This window comes from Rhipicephalus microplus, chromosome 2 (assembly GCF_043290135.1).
Source record: "Rhipicephalus microplus isolate Deutch F79 chromosome 2, USDA_Rmic, whole genome shotgun sequence".
Classification (NCBI taxonomy): Eukaryota; Metazoa; Arthropoda; class Arachnida; order Ixodida; family Ixodidae; genus Rhipicephalus; species Rhipicephalus microplus.
Window position 1 is genome coordinate 223,011,560 of NC_134701.1, and position 18,137 is coordinate 223,029,696.

The following is an 18,137-nucleotide window of genomic DNA, read 5'->3' on the forward strand; positions in this document are numbered from 1 at the left end:
TAGCGCCTGATGGGAACGTGTAACGTTAATGCTGCAGGTATGCCAACGAGGAGACAACGGTACCTGCGAAGAAGCTGTTAGTTGGCCAGCCGAATAATTACATTCTGGCGAATTCCGTAATCGAGTCATTGCTTTTGGATGAACGGGGACAGCTGCCTCTCGCTATAGTCCGGCCCTCCATCATCACTGGGTCGTGGAAAGATCCATTTCCGGTGAGACACCAGCCCACATGGAAATATTCGTTTCATATAAGTGGCTAACGATGTTTTCTATACCAGACGTCCAAGACGATCTAATCTTATTGTAACCGTTGCTTGAGAGCTTTCTCCCAAGTAACGCTCAACTGTGTTGCTTGGGAGACAGCTCTAACAGACAATATCAATAGCCGCACCATCCTTTAAGCAGATACTCAAAGTAATTTATTCAGTTTAATTTACTTCAAAGGCTTCAAGGGCCTTTGCGAGCCCGCCACGGTGGTGTAGTGGTCATGGGGCTCGACTGTGGACCCGCAGGTAGCAGGATCGCCTGCCAGCCGCGGTGGCCGCATTTTCGACAGAGGTGGAAATGCTTGACGCCCACCCACTTATAGTTAAAGAACCCCAGGTTAAAGAACCCCAGGGGGTCAAAATTTCCGTAGCCCTTCATTACGGCATCTCTCATATCCATATGGTAGTTATGAGACATCAAGCCCCAACAATTATTATTCATAGCCTTTGCGTTCGCACAACCAAATAATTTTCGGCTAAGGTGGTCGCATCACGATGGAGCTAAAAAGCTAGACCCTCTGTGCTGTCCAATGTCAGTGCACGCTAAGTGCACTGACAAAGTCTGTGATATTAACTTCTTGTCTTTAACACCAGAAGGTGGAAATTTCCGGAGGTCCCCACTGCGGTGTCTCTTACAATTGTTGGTCGAAATTTCCGGAGCCCTCCACTACAGCGTCTCTCATAATCATAAGGTGGTTTTGGGACGTTAAACCCCACGTATTAATCAATCAATCAATCAATCAATCTCACAATTGTATCGTAGTTCTGTGACTTGAAACGCCACATGTTATTCACAGTATTATTAAACCCCTTTATTTGTTTGTTTTTCGTTTCAAGGGATGGACTGACAATTCCAACAGCTGCACCAGTATCATTGTGTCGGTAAGTATAAAGCTAAAGCTTACTTACGCGACCTAAAAAATAAATTTGTGGCACTGGCTATGAACTCAGTGAATATACGAAGACGCATTTCGCACTATGCGGATAGTTATAACTGACAGTTATCTTCTTGTGTTTCAGCTAGGTTTGGGTCTAATGCCATCAGTGGTGCTGAAAAACCACTGCGTTGCAGACCTTATCCCGGTTGATGTTGCAGCTGACACGCTCGTCTGCGTTGCTTGGCAGATTGCCGTGACCAGGTATTGATCAAAGGCGTTATTAAAACGCTGCGCTCAGATGATTTGAGGCACTTCTTTACTTCTTGCATTGAACTGATTTATTGTTTCAAAGTTCAAAGCAGCTTGGTTTAGTACCTATATTCGGCAACTCTTGGAAGGCCTGCGCAATATCTATGACGTTGTATTTATGAGCTAAGGAGTTTCATTATCGTGGCATCGCACTGCTCATAAAGCATGATATCGCAATTTTATACATATAGCAACCAGGGGAGGAGGTGGGGTGAGACATCTAGGCCCATGTTAAAGAGCACAAGGTAACAGTCAAAACGGCCAGATTGATTGAGTAGAGCTGCAAGGCGGGCTAGGTCATGGTGTTCGTTCATCGTTGAAGTTGCACTGAGCAGACTCTGCACAGGAAAAAAAAGTCTTTGCTATTAACTTCTTGTCTTTAATTTCTTCTTCTGTAAACTATATAGCAAATACCAAGTTCCAATGTATGTAATTACCACCTACTTTCTCTAGCCTGCATACCTTCTAAACTCCTAGAGCATATTTTGTATTCCAGCACCGCATCTCATCTAGACAAGCACTCTTCTCTACCAAGCAGCATGGATTAAGACAGGGCTACTCATGTGAAACCTCCCGCAGGTCGCGGGTTCAAATCCCGGCTGCGGTGGCTGCATTTCTTATGGAGGCGGAATTGTTATAGGCCCGTGTGCTCAGATTTGGGTGCACGTTAAAGAACCCCAGGTGGTCGAAATTTCCGGAACCCTCGACTACGGCGTCTCTCATAATCATATAATGGTGGTTTTGGAACGTGAAACCCCACATATCAATCAATCATCATGTGAAACCCAACTCTTTGAGTTTGCCACAGAACTTCACCTTAACCTTCATTCCCTTTTTCAAACTAATGTTATCTATCTTTACTTCTCAAGGACGTTTGATCCGGTCGCCCATCGTCGTCTAACTTCAAAACTTGCTTGCATCAGCCTTGATACCCATGTACTATCCTGAATTGAGTGTTTTCTCACGAATTGCTCACAATACATTGTCATCGATAACATTGAGTCATCAAGTAGCTCTGTCTTATCAGGTGTACCACATGGCTCAATGCTTAACCTCTTCGGTTCCTGATCTTCATAAATGTCATCTCTGCCAACATTCATCCACTCGATTATTCACTGATGACTGCGTCTTCTATCGGCACATATCTTCCACCAATGGCCAGCTTATCTTCCAGGAAAACTTTAACAAAACTATAAATTGGTGTTCTGTCTGGCTTATGTCCCTCAAGTTAGCGTTTCCCAATTCAAGTGCACGTGTGTTACCAACAAGCACATAACCTTGAATTACCAATACTCTTTCAAATCTCCGGCGCTCACCCAAGTCGACTGTCACCGTTACCTCGTAGTTACAATCACCGATCAATTCACATGGACTGCGCACATAACAAACCTTATAAAAGACGGCTCCAAATCACTTGGCCTCCTCAAGCGATCACTCTTTCTGTCCCCAATTACTGTCCGCAAACTTGCTCAAGAAACGTTCATTCGGACAAAACTTTAGTATGCCTCAGCGATTTGGAACCCTCACAAGGCCTGTCTTTTTGACTCACTTGAAGCAGTACATAACCGCGCGGTACGTTTTATTATTTAAAACTATCACTGCCATCATATCTTCCCTCAGCATACCTAGTCTACCTATTCACCGTAAGATCTCACAACTTTTCGTTTTACACAAACTGTATTATAAATTCCCTCACCTCAAAGACACTATTTTTCTTCCGCCCAAGCGCACTACACAACGTCGGTTTAATAACCTCAGTGTTCAACGCTTACATCGTAACACCAAAGCATTCAACAAGTCCTTCTTACCAACAACTATTGAGCTATGAAACGCGTTGCCCGAACAAATAGTAAATGAGCAATATACCATTATATTTAGGCACATACTTTCATGCTTTCTCAATCCGTAATGTGCCACCATCACAGTCTTATTTTATGTACTATACTTCTTTTTTATATTTTATTTATACCACTTGTTCTTTTTAGTTATACCACTTGTTCTGCCTATTGCACTGTCTTTGCTTTGCTTTTGAAAGTGAAATCATGTATTTTTCGCAAGAATTTTTCTTTTCTTGCTAGGTCAGCCGCTACTACCATTACCCATTGTACACTTTCTTTGCATATACCGACACCCGATTGCATAATAATGATTGTGATGTTATTGATGCGTTTGTCCCCCCTTATGTAATAATGACATGCATTTATTGATGCTCCCCCCTCTTATGTAATATCCTAAAAATGGACTTTAAGGGTACAATAAATTATGATGACGATGATAATGATGATTATGATGATGATATACTTCGCGCAGGCTTAACTGTAATACGAAGTCCCATCGTGCGACATGCCTCATAATACCTTCGCTACTGTAGGAAGTAACATTATAGTATTTAATTAGTCAGACAGGTCACGTTCATAGGACAGGTCACGTTCACAAGACATGGTCACGTTCATAAGACAGGTCCCGTTCATGTCAATAAGCACACACGTTTGTTCTATAGGAACTTTCTTTTTGTACGCGGAGTTCAAGCTGTACGTGAAATACCGAAGAACGACTTCATTGTCCTACATGTGAATATGAATATCTACTCGTAAAATTGGTTCTATGCTCATAAACGTGCGCACCGTTTCTTTTCGGGAAGTGGGAGAAAGATGTTTTATCATAGCGCTCTTCCCTCTGTAAAGTCATTGCATGTACGTGACGTTGATCCCCTCCCCCTCTTAGTTTATAAGGGGGGAACGCATCTTCTGCCCCCCTCCCCACTCGCACGCCTATGTCTGTGTTGCTGTGCTGCTAGCAGATTTTGTATTTTGTGTTACACAATGCACCTTGATGTTGATAACACGAGCAAGAAAAAAAAAGGTTTGAGTAAGTCCTTACTCGTTCCACTTTTTGAGTATTTGTCGGCTCTTTGAATAAAAGCACACTTTAACTATATAAAAGAGTTGAATTGGACTTGCACCCATGAGAAAAAAACAATGGAGTGAAATATCGTGTAGCAGTTACAGAGGACTGTTTTTTTTTCTGCACAAGTTCGACTTTTCTTCTTCTCTTGTAAGTTATTGTGTTCCGCGTGGGGTCGGGCGCTGTTTGTATTGCACGGCTTGAACACGTATGCGTTAGTCGCCTCATTTTAACTCCGTTCTCTCAAGTACGCCATGGACAAATCGGAGGGCGTGGGAATCGGTCAGCATATACCTCAACATTTTTTTTTTTCAGAGAGTCGCACCTCCCACGACTCGGTGAAGAGCCTATTATGACTTCTAAATGAGAGTTCACGTATATATTTAATCAGAGTTATATATGTAACCCATGAAAAATCACCGAAACAGTAACGGTTAATCTTTATTTTCTTTTTAAAGTATATTTTGTACGCGCAAAGTTTGTCAAAAACGTCAAAATTGTTTGCTTTCTCAGTGTGTCCACGAGTGGTCAAAAAAAGTTCAGATTGTTCAAGTTGCTAACGTTACGTTACATTTAAAAACGCTATGCGACATATTTTCTACTGTCTTGCAGCGGATATATAGGGGCGAGCTTTCGCTGTCAAGCTGATTAATCTCTCCTGCATAATGATATTTCTTTCTTCGCTTCGCAGGCCAACATACCTGAGAGTGTACAACTGCACTAGCGGTGCTTTAAAGCCACACACGTGGGGTGACGTGATCAAAGAATTGCGAAGAACGATGGTGCAAAACCCTTTTTCGAGTAGCGGTAGCCTACCGAGCTTCATGGTGACCAGCAGCGAAGTGTTGCATCACATCGCTCTTTACAGCCTACGCTTCGTGCCCGAGTTCTTGAAGGACATCGGTTTGCGGATAACTGGACGGCAGTCTCGGTAGGTTGGTGCTACGATCAATTTGCAGGCGTTCTAACTGCTTATATGAACTCGTGAGTATACATACAATGTTTCAGTGAACTGGGACCCATCTTATCAACAACCTCCTACGTTGGAATTCTTCGTAAGACAATGGTTCAGCCAATCTTGACGCTGAACATATCATTAGCAAAAGCGACCAGCCAATGACAAACAGCCCTTAGGCAATAGCCTCATATATCATCCTCTAGTCCTCCCCATGGACGTTCAAGGTAGCTGAGAATAATTCGCAAGGAAAGACAAGCCACTGATACAGCACGCAGTATGAACGTAGCGTTCCTCAGTGACACCAGATCTAGACACAGACAAGAACGGCACACCCAAGCCGCCAGGCACACAATCTGTTCCGTACCCTTTAACACGTCCCTCTCCTGTGTGCGTTAAAAAGAGAGGGGGGGGGGGGGGATTTTCGATCTCGTTAATTTTACGGAATACTTCGTTCCCTCCATGAATATGTATACAACCTAATGGTATAGGCAGTGTGCTAGCATTCTCTCATTTGTGATTCATCTGGGATTCAAACGATTGCAGCGAATTCGGTTGTATCACTACTTGTGATAGTGGTAGAGTGTTGGGCACTCGACTGCTGAATTGGAAGTCCCCGGATCAAATCCAGGCCGGATCAGATCCAGGCCGTGGCAGCCGCAATAAGGGCGATGTGCTAGAGCCCCGCGTACATAGATCTATAGGCGCATGTTAGAGTACACCATTTCGTCAAAATGTCAGAAGCCCTCCATTACGGCGTTTTTCATAAACATATTGTGGTTTTCAGGCGTACAACCCCAACCATTACAATCGTTATGGAATGTATCCCGAAATACGAAGGTGGTTGACTCCGAACATTTTGTTGCGTGTTTGGTCGTGCTTTTCTATTGGTTCAACAGGGCGTTGGTTGCATTAGACGCCCCGGCTGCTTCCAGACAAATAGTGAAAATGTTCATTTTGGATTATTCATGAGTGTCAAATCAAACTTTACATCTCTTTTTCAGCATTGTTCTACGGAAACAAGAAATGGTGGCTTTCGGAACGGCTTTATTTCGTTACTGACATATAAAAACAAAAACTTTCAAATCAAATGAAACATTGCAACAAAGGTGTATGGACACCAACAAGTCATTTGAATAGCCAGGAGGCACGTAATAGTATTTGTACGCGTATGTGTTTATCAGCAAGAGGAGTAATAGCATATTTGAAAACAATGTGAGCATTAATAAGAAACTATTTCAAAGGCTGAACTTTACATAGAAACAATAAAGCTGTCTTTTTTTTTTCCAGTTTTCCTGATCGATACGAAAAGGCTCTGAACGCTATGAACGTCGTGCAACTCTACACAACTAACAGCTGGCTGTTCCGAACAAACAACGTTTTGGGGCTGATCAACGACCTCAATACCACCGACAAGCAGGTGCGTTAATCGTTCCATGGTATGAACTACGTAAACCACGCTAACACGGTAACGTTAAACCTGAAAAATAACATGCGTATGGTGAGCGGTATAGGTCCCGTATGTAGTGCGCATGCGCACCTCAATCCTGATATTACACTACACCCACTGTTACGCTACGCCAGCTAAACCAAAACTGTCTGATATCTCGTTCCACTGTTGGAGGCGAATTCAAGCATCTTCGTTTTTTGTGTGAGTTTAAGAGAACACTGAGTTACGTCGCTGGCGTGAACTATCTGTTGTGTGGCACATTGAACTGATGCGTGGCAGCTCAACTGCACTGATGCAAATGCAAGGAACATCGACCACGTTTAGCACATCATCAACACTAACATGCGAATTGATGTCCTTGCAGCTGTTCAACATTGACGTGCGGAAGCTGGAATGGTGCCTGTACTGGGATCAGTACGTGCAGGGAATCCGCAAGTTCCTCTTGAAAAGCCACGGTTCTGAGCTTGCTGACTCCCGAAAACAATTTAGACGGTAAGAATGGATAATATTTTGTGAACAATTACTTACCTTTACTTAGCGCTTTACAATAGGAATAAATCGCGCTGCTTCCCGCCGATAAAGCTGTCGTAAACTTAATGCTCGTCACACGAATGTGTCCCTTCTTCCAAAGTCTGATCTTTTCCATACATCGGTACCGTTCATTCCGGAGAGTGATGCCAATAAGCCGGGAAAAAGGAAAAGGGGCGTCTCACCAAAAGCTGCTGTAAAGGCGTGGCGCCAAAACAAGTTGAGGCGATCGTATATGCCATTCGCAGCTTCCGGGGCGAACCAGAAGGCACGCGTTACGTGCGAATGCATGAATCTTCGACAAAGTAATTCATTCTTATTGTTGCCTCATTTCGCTAAGCGGACCTCTCTGTGCAACAACTAATGAGACGTGCAGGCAAGCTTCATACGAAGCGTGTCTGCACATTGAAAGAGAAAACATGGGTGCATGCACGTCGGTGCGCGGTGTTATTCCGGTGTTCTTTAACGTTCCGAGTACAAATGGTAGGCTTCCTTCACAGCAGTTCATGACAACAATAAGCAGACGCAGTGATTATCGCTTGTGCTGTCGCTAAACAGTGCCTTGTCGTATGCCTCCTTAAGGTAGCGTACTCAGCCGAAAACTCGGCTGTTTTCACACGACACGTTAGAGTGCACTGCAACACGGCGTGCAAGTGGGCTTGTCACGTGGCACTTTCTTTTTTTTTCATATTTTGTGATCATCAGCAGTAAGCAAGAAACAGAAAGCAGAAAGTTGTGGATATAATGTTATCAACTGCCTAACTAAATGTTTTTGCGAATTGATCTACAACTTTCTCACTGAAATTATTTAGTGACAAGTTTCAACGAGATTTTTTTTAGTTAGGCTCGCATCAGGGCTGATGCAGCACTGATGTGAGCCCAGGTGTGTCTTAGCAGCTCTTTGACTCACGTGTGTAACACCGCACTTACGTGCGTCCATACGAACCAGCCGCAACGCATTTCCCTGGCCACAGGTGTTGGAGTGGTGCCAAGTAGGCCACCCCGCAGCTGCGCGTCAATGTAACACTTCCCTCGCAGGTGCGCACTGACGTCACTCTCTCCCTCACTCGCCTCACACTAACTGCAGCGCCCGCAGCTGCCGGCTCCTCCACCCGCAACGCTCGACCACATGCCGAGTGGAAACACTTGCGGCTAGTTTATCTGCCATGAATCTCACACGAAACCCTACCCACCTGCCGTGTCTGTGTTTCAAACGAAAATGTTTACTCTAGTAAACGCTTCACCGAGTTTCACTTCAAACCGTTCGTCGAGCCCCCACGTCGACGCCCGTTTCAACCGGGTCAACGCCGTGCGCACCGCTGCGACTTTGCATCCCTTACCTTTGTAGAGATCATCCATATATTTTTCATCAGAGGGTTCCTGGACTAAGGAGCCCTCCTACTTCAGGGTGACACCGGGCATTGCTCGGGGCACTGTTTCAAAAATAAACGTTTACTTCCTCCTTCATCTTAACAAAGCTCAAGAAAAACCGGAAAGGCCACCGTTTCGTCGTCGTTTCTACTATCTACGAGTAAAGACATGCCACAGACTCAGTGAAAGCGGCCAAGCTGGCCGACTCTCGGTGAGCCTTTGTAGCGTCGGAATCGCGTTCCGCACCACGGGTGTATGGACGCCTAAGCTAGCTACTTTGAGTAACTTCAGTAGTATACGCTGATCGGATGAATAATGCTTCCACCCAATTTTATTACTCTACGGGTACACTCTGTTTACGAGCAATGCGCGTGTCATTTTATCTTGTTTTCAGATTCAACGTCGCACGCTGGTTCGGATATCTGGCCCTGGTCGTCCTCGCGTGGCGACTTGCGGTAACGCCAACACCGTGGGACATCTCGTACTCATTGCACCACTTTACCGCAGGACTCTATGACAAGCTCGGTTTTCGGTGATTTCCTTGATCCTCACCGTCGAAAACAGAACACATAATGAACTTTAGGAGACAAAGCGAGGCGCTGCTTTTTTTTAGGTGAAATAATATCAAGGAGAAGGAAGCTAGTTTCATTTAGCAGCTATTTCGGTAGCCTGGTTGCACTTTCCCAGAAATATCATCACAAACTTTAAAGCCAATTTCTGAGCCACAGTGGCACCCTCAACATTTCCCACACTAAAGTTCACGAATAACAAGATGTCCGTTTGCGTTTGATTCGAAAGATTCGCAAACAAAATTTCTAGCGCAAACACACTATAATAAAAACGATTCTTGAAAACGTACTAGCCGTCTTATTCTGCCGTGACTATTCGCAGAAGTTTTAAAACTTGGTCTGCAAACTAATTTTCTCGGCTCACCGGCACTCAGTGATGGTCAATTATAAATAGATTAACATCGCTGTAAAGAAAGACTCCAATGTTCGTGGGCCATTTCTCGTGATAAAGCTTCCCAGCTGCCTGCACATAAGGGGACCTTCCAACGCTGCATAAGACTCTATTATTTAGTGATATCACTAGGTGTTCGTGGTTGAGCATTCTTAAGCAATGTTTTACATTACTAAGTAAAATTACATTATCAACGGTGTCCTCGTATGTCTTTCTTTCGTCCACTGCCTCAATTTTTTGTTTCAACTGACATGATATAAGGGCATGTTGGCGCAAAACAAGGCGCCTGCTGCTCTAAAGCCCTTAGAGGTGTATAAAATAGAACACAATGGATTCAAATTTTTAGCATAACAAACCCGCCGCACATATGAGCATGTTAGCTGCAATTACTCACCATGCACGATCACCAACTATCCCAGGGAAAGCCATTCTATTATCAACATACGCGCGACTATGGAAACGGCCACGTCAGGAAGTCAAGCACCTCTCATCGACTACATTTAGCAGAGAATTGCGCTTACCTGAGCTCATTGACTGCACACAGCGAGGAGGTTCCAATCAGCTACTTGGGCGTTGGCAGAAAGATAGACGACACACCACTGGACTAGCAATTCTTAGTTTATTTTGAAACTTTTCTTTCATATTTTTATAGCAGTTTATAGCGAATGAATTGCACACTGATTCCAAGATCGTGTCTTTGTGTGAATGAATCTTTTTTTTTTCCTTTAGTAGTATGGATGGTGTTCTGGTGCATGATTGTCGACTTTCGTCGATGACCAACGGCTTTGGTGGCTTTGACTGTCAGAGCACTGTAAAACTGCGCGACACCAAGATTTCAGCGAGATTCAATAGCACGTTAACGCACGAAATTTAAGAATCCTTGGCCCTCGACTAAAGTGGATAATCATGCATCAGCACGCCATCTATACTACTGGCTGAAAAAAAAAGAATGAGGCAGCTTCACGCTATTGGCGTCAAGCCTGAACAATGATAATATCAGGGGTTTAACGTCCCAAAACCAGTATATGATTTTGAGGAAACGCCGCAGTGGAGGTCTCCCGAAATTTTGACCATCTGGTGTTCTTTAACGTGCACTGACTGACATCGCACACTACACTGGTCTCTCCGATTTCGCCTCCATCGAAATGTGACCGCCGTGGTCGAGATCCAAGCCTGAAGGAAGCGCGGAGTTGGGCTGTTCGGTAGCCTCTTTAGTTTCCCTTTGTGTTTCTCCTTCAGTCTTCGTCTCTCTCTTTTTTTCTTTCTCTCTTTCTTGTCTCTATTTTCTTTCTGTGTTCATTTCCGTTCTTTCTATTTTTATTCCATTCCTTCACGCCTATTGGAGGCATCAAAAGGAAGTTTAATGTATTCATATTATGTTGTTGTTATTGTTCTCCTATTGTTAGTGGCGCATGCCCACTGTGGGGGATTGGCCAAGAATCGAGTGGTTTCAAAATTTACTGTTCAGATTTGGAATGATGGAGGTTTAACAGAAAGATTACCGATAGCCTAGGAAAGTGTGGTGCTTTGTGTAATGCATACAAATATTTACATAAACGAATTTGTTCTTAGAATACAGCAATAATCTGATTTTATACGTATATAAATATGTGGACCTGTTAGGATAATGAAACTGGTTAATTAGTCAACCTATTAGTTTCCTCAATATAGTCCCGGACGGCCGCGCATACTTTCGCATTAGAAAAACCAGAAATGGAAGCTCCAAAAGACAAAATGACAGGCAGAGATAAGTCCTTACCAATACCACGTAAAGGTATTTCTAATAGGGTTTTTCTTAATGTGTTAAACCGCCTGCAGGTCAAAAAGAAATGGTCAATTGTTTCCAGTTCATCACAGAATGCACACAGTGGCAAAGGTGCCTGAGCAGACCTGTGTTTATAGAAATTTAGATTTGGTACCCGGCAACGCAGCCTTGTGATAGCTACTTCTTGTTTTCGAGTGCGGCAAAAATCTCTTCGCCAGGGATATAATAAATGGCCATATTCTGTAGAGTTTGTTAGTGCTGAACCTTTAAAGACTTGCATAAGCGTACGTCTGCGCAATCGAGCAGCAGTCACATAAGCGGATGATTGACAGAGCGGTAGAATTGGTTCGCTGATTGACGACTTAGCTAAGGAATCGGCTATTTCATTTAGACACAAACCTTTATGTCCAGGCACCCAAACTAATCGTACTTTTTTCAAATGCGCAGGTACTAGTGCACGGAACGCCTTTGTTACGGGATTATCAGCACCAACAGAAAGTGCCGCACAGAGAGATAGGCAATCTGTTATTATGACAGCTGATGTAATTGCTGTATCTAACTTGCGTAAGGCGAGCACCACTTCCAGAAACTCAGCCACAAAAACGGGTATGAAATCGGGTAGTCGAAGGGAATAAATCCAATTTAAACTCGGGCTGAAAATACCAACCCCTGACTTTTCATCGTATTGCGATGCGTCTGTAGCAATAATAACGTTCGTTGTAATACAGCGCAGGTGATTGTGTAGTAAACCATCCAAAATATTATGGGGAAGTAATTTGGCATTATTAGGAAAAATGTCGTCGAATTGAATTTCCACCAGGGCTAAATTATCACGACTCGGCGTGAGGTCGCATATACGTACGTTTAGAGGCTCTACTAAATTTTGCACAAATATAATTTGTGGCTTGTGAAATCACGGCCATCTAGCAGCAAGAAATGATTCCGGGGTGGAAATAAAGGCTGTTTCTGGATCTCGTAATGGTGATTCATAAATTTTTCAGAATGTCTGAACACTCAGAATGCGAATTCTACAAGAAAGCGGAGGTACCCTCGATTCGAGATACAGCACATTGTTGGCAACTGTTTTGAGAAGGCCAAGGCATAAGCGCAAAGCTTCTCTTTCCAGAAGAATTAGAGGCCGCAACTTGTAAGCTGGAACTCCAGAGAAAAGTACACAACCAAATTCCAAAATGGAACGAACGTACATGCGATATATCATTACCAATGTGTCTCTTCTCATACCTATGCGGTAGTTGCTTAGCCTACGTAATATGCCCATGGCCCGCACACCTTTTCCAGCGATATATTCGATATGAGGTCGCCAGTTAAGCGATGTGTGATAAATTACTCCAAGGTATTTAACAGATTCCACCTGTGGTATATCCTCATGATGGTAAGACAGAGAGATGTTCACAGGGTATTGCAGCGGGAAAACAAGGAGGGCACATCTACTCGGATTAAGTAAAAAGCTGTTGCCATCGAGCCAGCTCTCCAATATATTAAGGTAAGTCTTCAGCCGTTCATATAAGGTCTGAATGTTATCTGCCATTGCAAAAAATGCGATATCGTCTGCATAAACATAAGTTGTTATATCCTGTTTACGTGGAATGGTGCTCATTAGTAAATTAAATAGCACCGGCGAAAGCACCGAGCCTTGCGGTACTCCCCTCGTTTGGGTATGAGTAGATGATGAAAACCCATCTTTAAAACAATAAAATTTTCTGTCTGCAAAAAAATTGTGAACCCACGCTAATATGTATGATGGAAAATCAACGTATCTTAACTGATCTAGCAAAATACAGTGCTCCACGGTATCATATGCTTTAGCGATGTCTAAGGTAACTAAAGCGGCATATTTTTTTATGTAGCCGAGCTCATTGAAGCCGCCTCTCTAACGTGGGCATCCCAAATGGAACAACCAGCCCTGAACCCAATTTGACAGGGACTTAGAATTGACCTCATGGTGATAAGTTCATTAATTCGTATATTGATGATTCTCTCAACCAATTTCACTAAGTTTGATGTCAGTGCGATCGGCCTTATGTTATCCAACGTGTATGCATCATTTTCATTTTTTATCAACAATACAATTTTGGCAAGTTTCCATTCTGGAGGCATTCATGCGTTCCCTAACGAATAATTCACTAGTTCTAGCAAAAGATTAGGCGATTCCTGGAATAAACATTTCAACATAGAGTTCGTAATTCCATCTGGTCCGGGAGCCGTCCTCGGTAAGCATAATACTGTCTGACTCAATTCAGCTAAAAAAGCTTCTGGAAATTCATGCAAGTTTACCAGAACAGACTGAATAGCCAAAAAAATTAGCAGTGAAGCGGCGTTCTAAACCTTGTGCTATGTCTTCTAAAGAGGTGTTCACATTGCTACGTGCCAGTGCATGGAGCTGAAGAAGAGAAAGCAGATAGACTGGCACGAGCTAATCTGTGTGGCTGGCGCTGCTCGCCTAACCGGCTGTAAATACATCGGTGACTACCCCTCTGAGTCAGTCTCCTTCCCGTAACATATTTGGTGGAGTTGTGCGATCCCCATCCTCGCCGCGGAACTCCGAAGTGGACGCTCCCTCGCGGCTTACAACATGACAACTCAAGACTCGGCTACACCCTCTCCGGTCGCTCCCCCTTCTGCCCGACCTGTCAACCCAGCGCCCGCGACAACTTTCGTGACGCTTCCCGCGCTAAGAGACCCCGGCGTGTTCTCGGGCAGCGAGTGTTCCAACGTCGACCAGTGGCTACGCCTCTACGAACGCGTCAGCGCCACTTACAGGTGGGATCCCACTCTTATGCTCGCAAACGTCATCTTTTAGCTCGACGGAACCCCTCGTGTTTGGTTTAATAACCACGAGCATGACATAACAAGCTGGGACAGCTTCAAGGCAAAGATCCGTGAGTTTTTTGGCAACACCTCTGGTCGTCGTGAAGCTGCGAAAAATGAGTTGTCGACTCGCGCACAATCTTCCACGGAGCCCTGCATGCGTTATATTCAGGCTGTCCTTTCACTATGCCGCCAAGCTGACGAAAATATGTCTGAAACTGAAAAAGTTGCGCATATCCTAAAGGGTATCGCCGACGATGCGTTCAACTTGTTGGTATTCAACAATGTGTCATCTGTTGATGCGATCATTCAAAAATGCCGCCGGTTCCAACAAGCTAAAAGCAGACGCATCTCCCATCAGTTCCAGCGCCTCCCGAACACCACTGCGACGTCCTCGTGTCTCGACACATATCATCCACCAGACACCTGCGAAAACTTGACGTGAATCGTTAGGCGGGAGCTTGAAGCGACTGCTCCAGCTAAGGTGGGACCAACGTCCCCTGACCCCTCTCCGCCAATTACGTTGCCTCTCATTGAAGCAGTCGTCCGGCAGGAAATCGCCAGCTTGGGAATTCACTCTATCTCACCGCCTCCCCGCACCGACTACCAGCCCCGATACACGCCTGCACGTCCCTTCCCGACCAGCTCTCCCTCAACGTTCCGTAATCCGTCCGCATGGCGAACACACGATGACAAGCCAATATGCTTCTCGTGTCACAGAATCGGGCACATTTCTCGCCATTGCAGAAGTCGCTGGGGTCCTCCTGCACAACCGTTCTCTCGTGCCTTCTATGCACGTCCTGCCTATCGCCATGAGACAAGCCGCGACCATTTTGCCCAGGAACCTGCTTCTGAACACCGCTACTCCCGCTCTCCATCCCCCCAACGTCGCCAGTCTCGTTCTCCAGAGCCCCGCCGACCATCTTCCCCCGCCTTCCCACGAGGTTCCCCGACGGAAAAGTAAGCGTTGCAGCCCCCGGAGGTGGCGCTGCGTCGCTCAGACTGACCGAAAATCCTCTTTTGACGATACTGACAAAACGGAACCTCATACACGTACAAGTAGACGGCGTACATGTCACTGCTCTCGTCGACGCCGGCGCCCAACTTTCCGTGATGACGAGTGATTTTCGCAGCAAGCTTAAGAAGGTTCTCACACCTGCGACCACTCAGTTCGTCCGTGTTGCGGATGGTAAAATAGCATCTATCGTTGGAATGTGCTCCGCTCGTGTGAGCATTGCGGATCGAAACACAGTTGTTCTCTTCACCGTCCTTGATAAATGCCCCCACGACGTAATCTTAGGCCTCGACTTCCTGTCCGCGCATTCTGCCCTCATAGACTGTTCGACCAGTACGCTCCGTCTACACTTGCCCGCAACAGAACCTCTTACACAACGGCCGAGTCGCCTCTGCACAACGGGACACGCGCGCCTCCCTCCACATTCACAGACACTGACCTACATAGAGCTCGTCTCAATACCACCAGTTCCCGACGGTGACTATGTTCTGACCCCTATCACCAATGTTCTCATAAGCCGTGGCATTACATTACCGCACACCATTCTGTCCGTCGCAGGAAATTCCACGTGCCTCCCAGTTGTCAACTTTAGCTTGACGCCTCAAGTTTTGCCACAAGGGATCTCTTTGGCGTATCTCTGCACCTTAGAAGACAATAAGGTAGATATTTTCGCAATGGCCGCCCCTTCTGACCCCCATGCTCAACATCAATCTGCCACTTGCTCCGACAGCGCTATTACTTCGATGATCGCTTTCAACTTAACGCCGCAGCAGACTGATGAGCTCCACCGGGTTCTGCTGTCCTACATCGACGTTTTTGACATCAGCGGCCGTCCGTTGGGGAAAGCTATCGGTATGACTCACCACACAAACACTGGTAATGAGCATCCTATTCATAGGCGTCCATATCAGGTGTCGGCGGCTGAGCGTCACATCATCCAAAGTGAGGTCGACAAAATGCTCGCCAAGGACATCATTGAGCCATCCTGCAGTCCTTGGGCTTCTCCTGTAGTGCAAGTCCGCAAGAAAGACGGTGCATGGCGTTTCTGTGTGGCTTATCGACACCTAAACAAAATTACCAAAAAAGACGTCTACCCCCTGCCACGAATAGATGATGCGCTTGATTGCCTCTATGGGTCCCACTATTTTTCCTCCATAGACCTTCGTTCCGGCTACTGGCAGATAGAGGTTGATGAAACGGACCGTGAAAATACGGCATTCATCACCCCCGATGGCCTATATCAGTTCAAGGTCATTCCCTTCGGCCTTTGTAACGCTCCAGCCACCTTCGAACGAATGATGGACTCCCTGCTCAGAGGATTCAAATGGTCCACCTGTTTGTGCTACTTGGACGACGTCATCATCTTTTCACCAACATTTGAAACTCACATAGAGCGCCTTTCAGCCATCCTGGGAATCTTCCGTCGAGCTGGCCTGCAGCTCAGCTCGTCCAAATGTCACTTTGGACGCCATCAAATCACAGTGCTTGGCCATTTAGTAGACGCCAACGGTGTACAACCAGACCCGGCAAAAATAAGCGCCGTCAAAAACTTTCCTGTACCACGATCTGCGAAGTATGTACGTAGCTTTATCGGACTATGCTCCTACTTCCGACGCTTCGTGAAAAATTTTGCGCACATAGCGAGGCCGCTTACGCAGCTCCCAAGAAAGAAGTCCCGTTTTCATGGGGCTCCGAAGAGGCTTCTGCGTTCTCGACTCTCGTCGCTCTTCTCACTACCCCTCCGATTCTGGCACACTTCAACCCTGCTGCCCCTACGGAAATCTGTACAGATGCAAGTGGGCATGGCATTGGTGCAGTGCTGGCTCAGAAGCAACATGGCCATGGTTGCATTATTGCATATGCCGGCCCCCTCCTATCCGCCCCTGAACGTAACTATTCGATAACAGAGTGTGAGTGCTTGGCTCTTGTACGGGCGGTGGCGAAATTTCGACCTTATCTATACGAACGCCCATTCTCGGTAGTTACCGACCACCATGCACTCTGCTGGCTCAACTCTCTGAAAGATCCATCAGGCCGCCTTGGTCGCTGGGCTTTGCGCCTGCAAGAGTTTTCCTATTCGGTGGCCTACAAATCTGGCCACCTACACTGTGATGCTGATTGCCTCTCCCGGTGCCCTGTCGACGATCCTGAGGACACTGACGAGCCCACGGAGAACTCTATCTCGTCAGTGTCCGACTTCCTTAATATTGGGGAAGAACAGAAGCGTGATTCAGAGCTGCTTGACATCATCAGCCGTATGGAATTTTCCACAAATGATGCTTCCGTCCGCTACTTTGTCATTCAAAAGGATGTGCTATACCATCGCAATTTCCGACTAGACGGGCATGACCTTCTCATTGTTGTGCCTAAGCATTTGTGCCGCTGTGTTCTCACCGAACTTCACGACGCTCCCATGGCTGGACACCTTGGTGTATCCCGAACGTACGAGCGCGTCCGGCGCCGTTTTTTCTGGCCAGGCCTTGTTCGTTGGGTACGTTGATACGTTGCCACGTGTGACCTATGCCAACGTCGTAAGACACCATCGCTGCTACCCGCTGGCCATCTTCAACCAACTGACATACCCGCGGAACCATTTTACCGTGTTGGGTTAGACCTGCTTGGTCCTTTTCCCACATCCACATTGGGAAACAAATGTATAGCCGTTATTACAGACTACACTACACGCTACGCTATTACGCGAGCTCTACCGACCAGCTGTGCAACCGACGTCGCTGACTTCTTGTTACGGGAAGTTATATTGATTCACGGTGCTCCGAGACAGCTTCTCACAGACCGTGACCGTTGTTGCGAAGGCGGACCGATCCCGCCGAAGCCACCACTGTTGCGAAAGACGGCGACGCCAACACGGCCCCGGAGGCGCCACTGCTTTCAACTCCGCCGGGAAGG

General features: G+C 45.9%; 1 protein-coding gene across 3 annotated transcripts in view; it reads left to right on the forward strand.

Annotated features, from left to right (window-relative positions):
- LOC119170396 (fatty acyl-CoA reductase 1-like) overlaps positions 1-9,822 on the forward strand; it is a 38,162-nt gene extending 28,340 nt beyond the window's left edge. For 2 of the 3 annotated variants that reach the window (XM_075876289.1, XM_075876284.1), the window contains 7 exons: positions 38-212; positions 1,104-1,148; positions 1,287-1,405; positions 5,049-5,288; positions 6,603-6,732; positions 7,127-7,254; positions 9,056-9,822. In XM_075876289.1, the coding sequence (XP_075732404.1) occupies positions 38-212; positions 1,104-1,148; positions 1,287-1,405; positions 5,049-5,288; positions 6,603-6,732; positions 7,127-7,254; positions 9,056-9,197 (979 nt within the window). In that variant the 3' untranslated portion in view covers positions 9,198-9,822. The remainder of the gene's footprint in view (positions 1-37; positions 213-1,103; positions 1,149-1,286; positions 1,406-5,048; positions 5,289-6,602; positions 6,733-7,126; positions 7,255-9,055) is intronic. The other variant, XM_075876293.1, reaches the window with a different exon arrangement.
- The last annotated feature ends 8,315 nt before the right edge of the window (positions 9,823-18,137 follow it).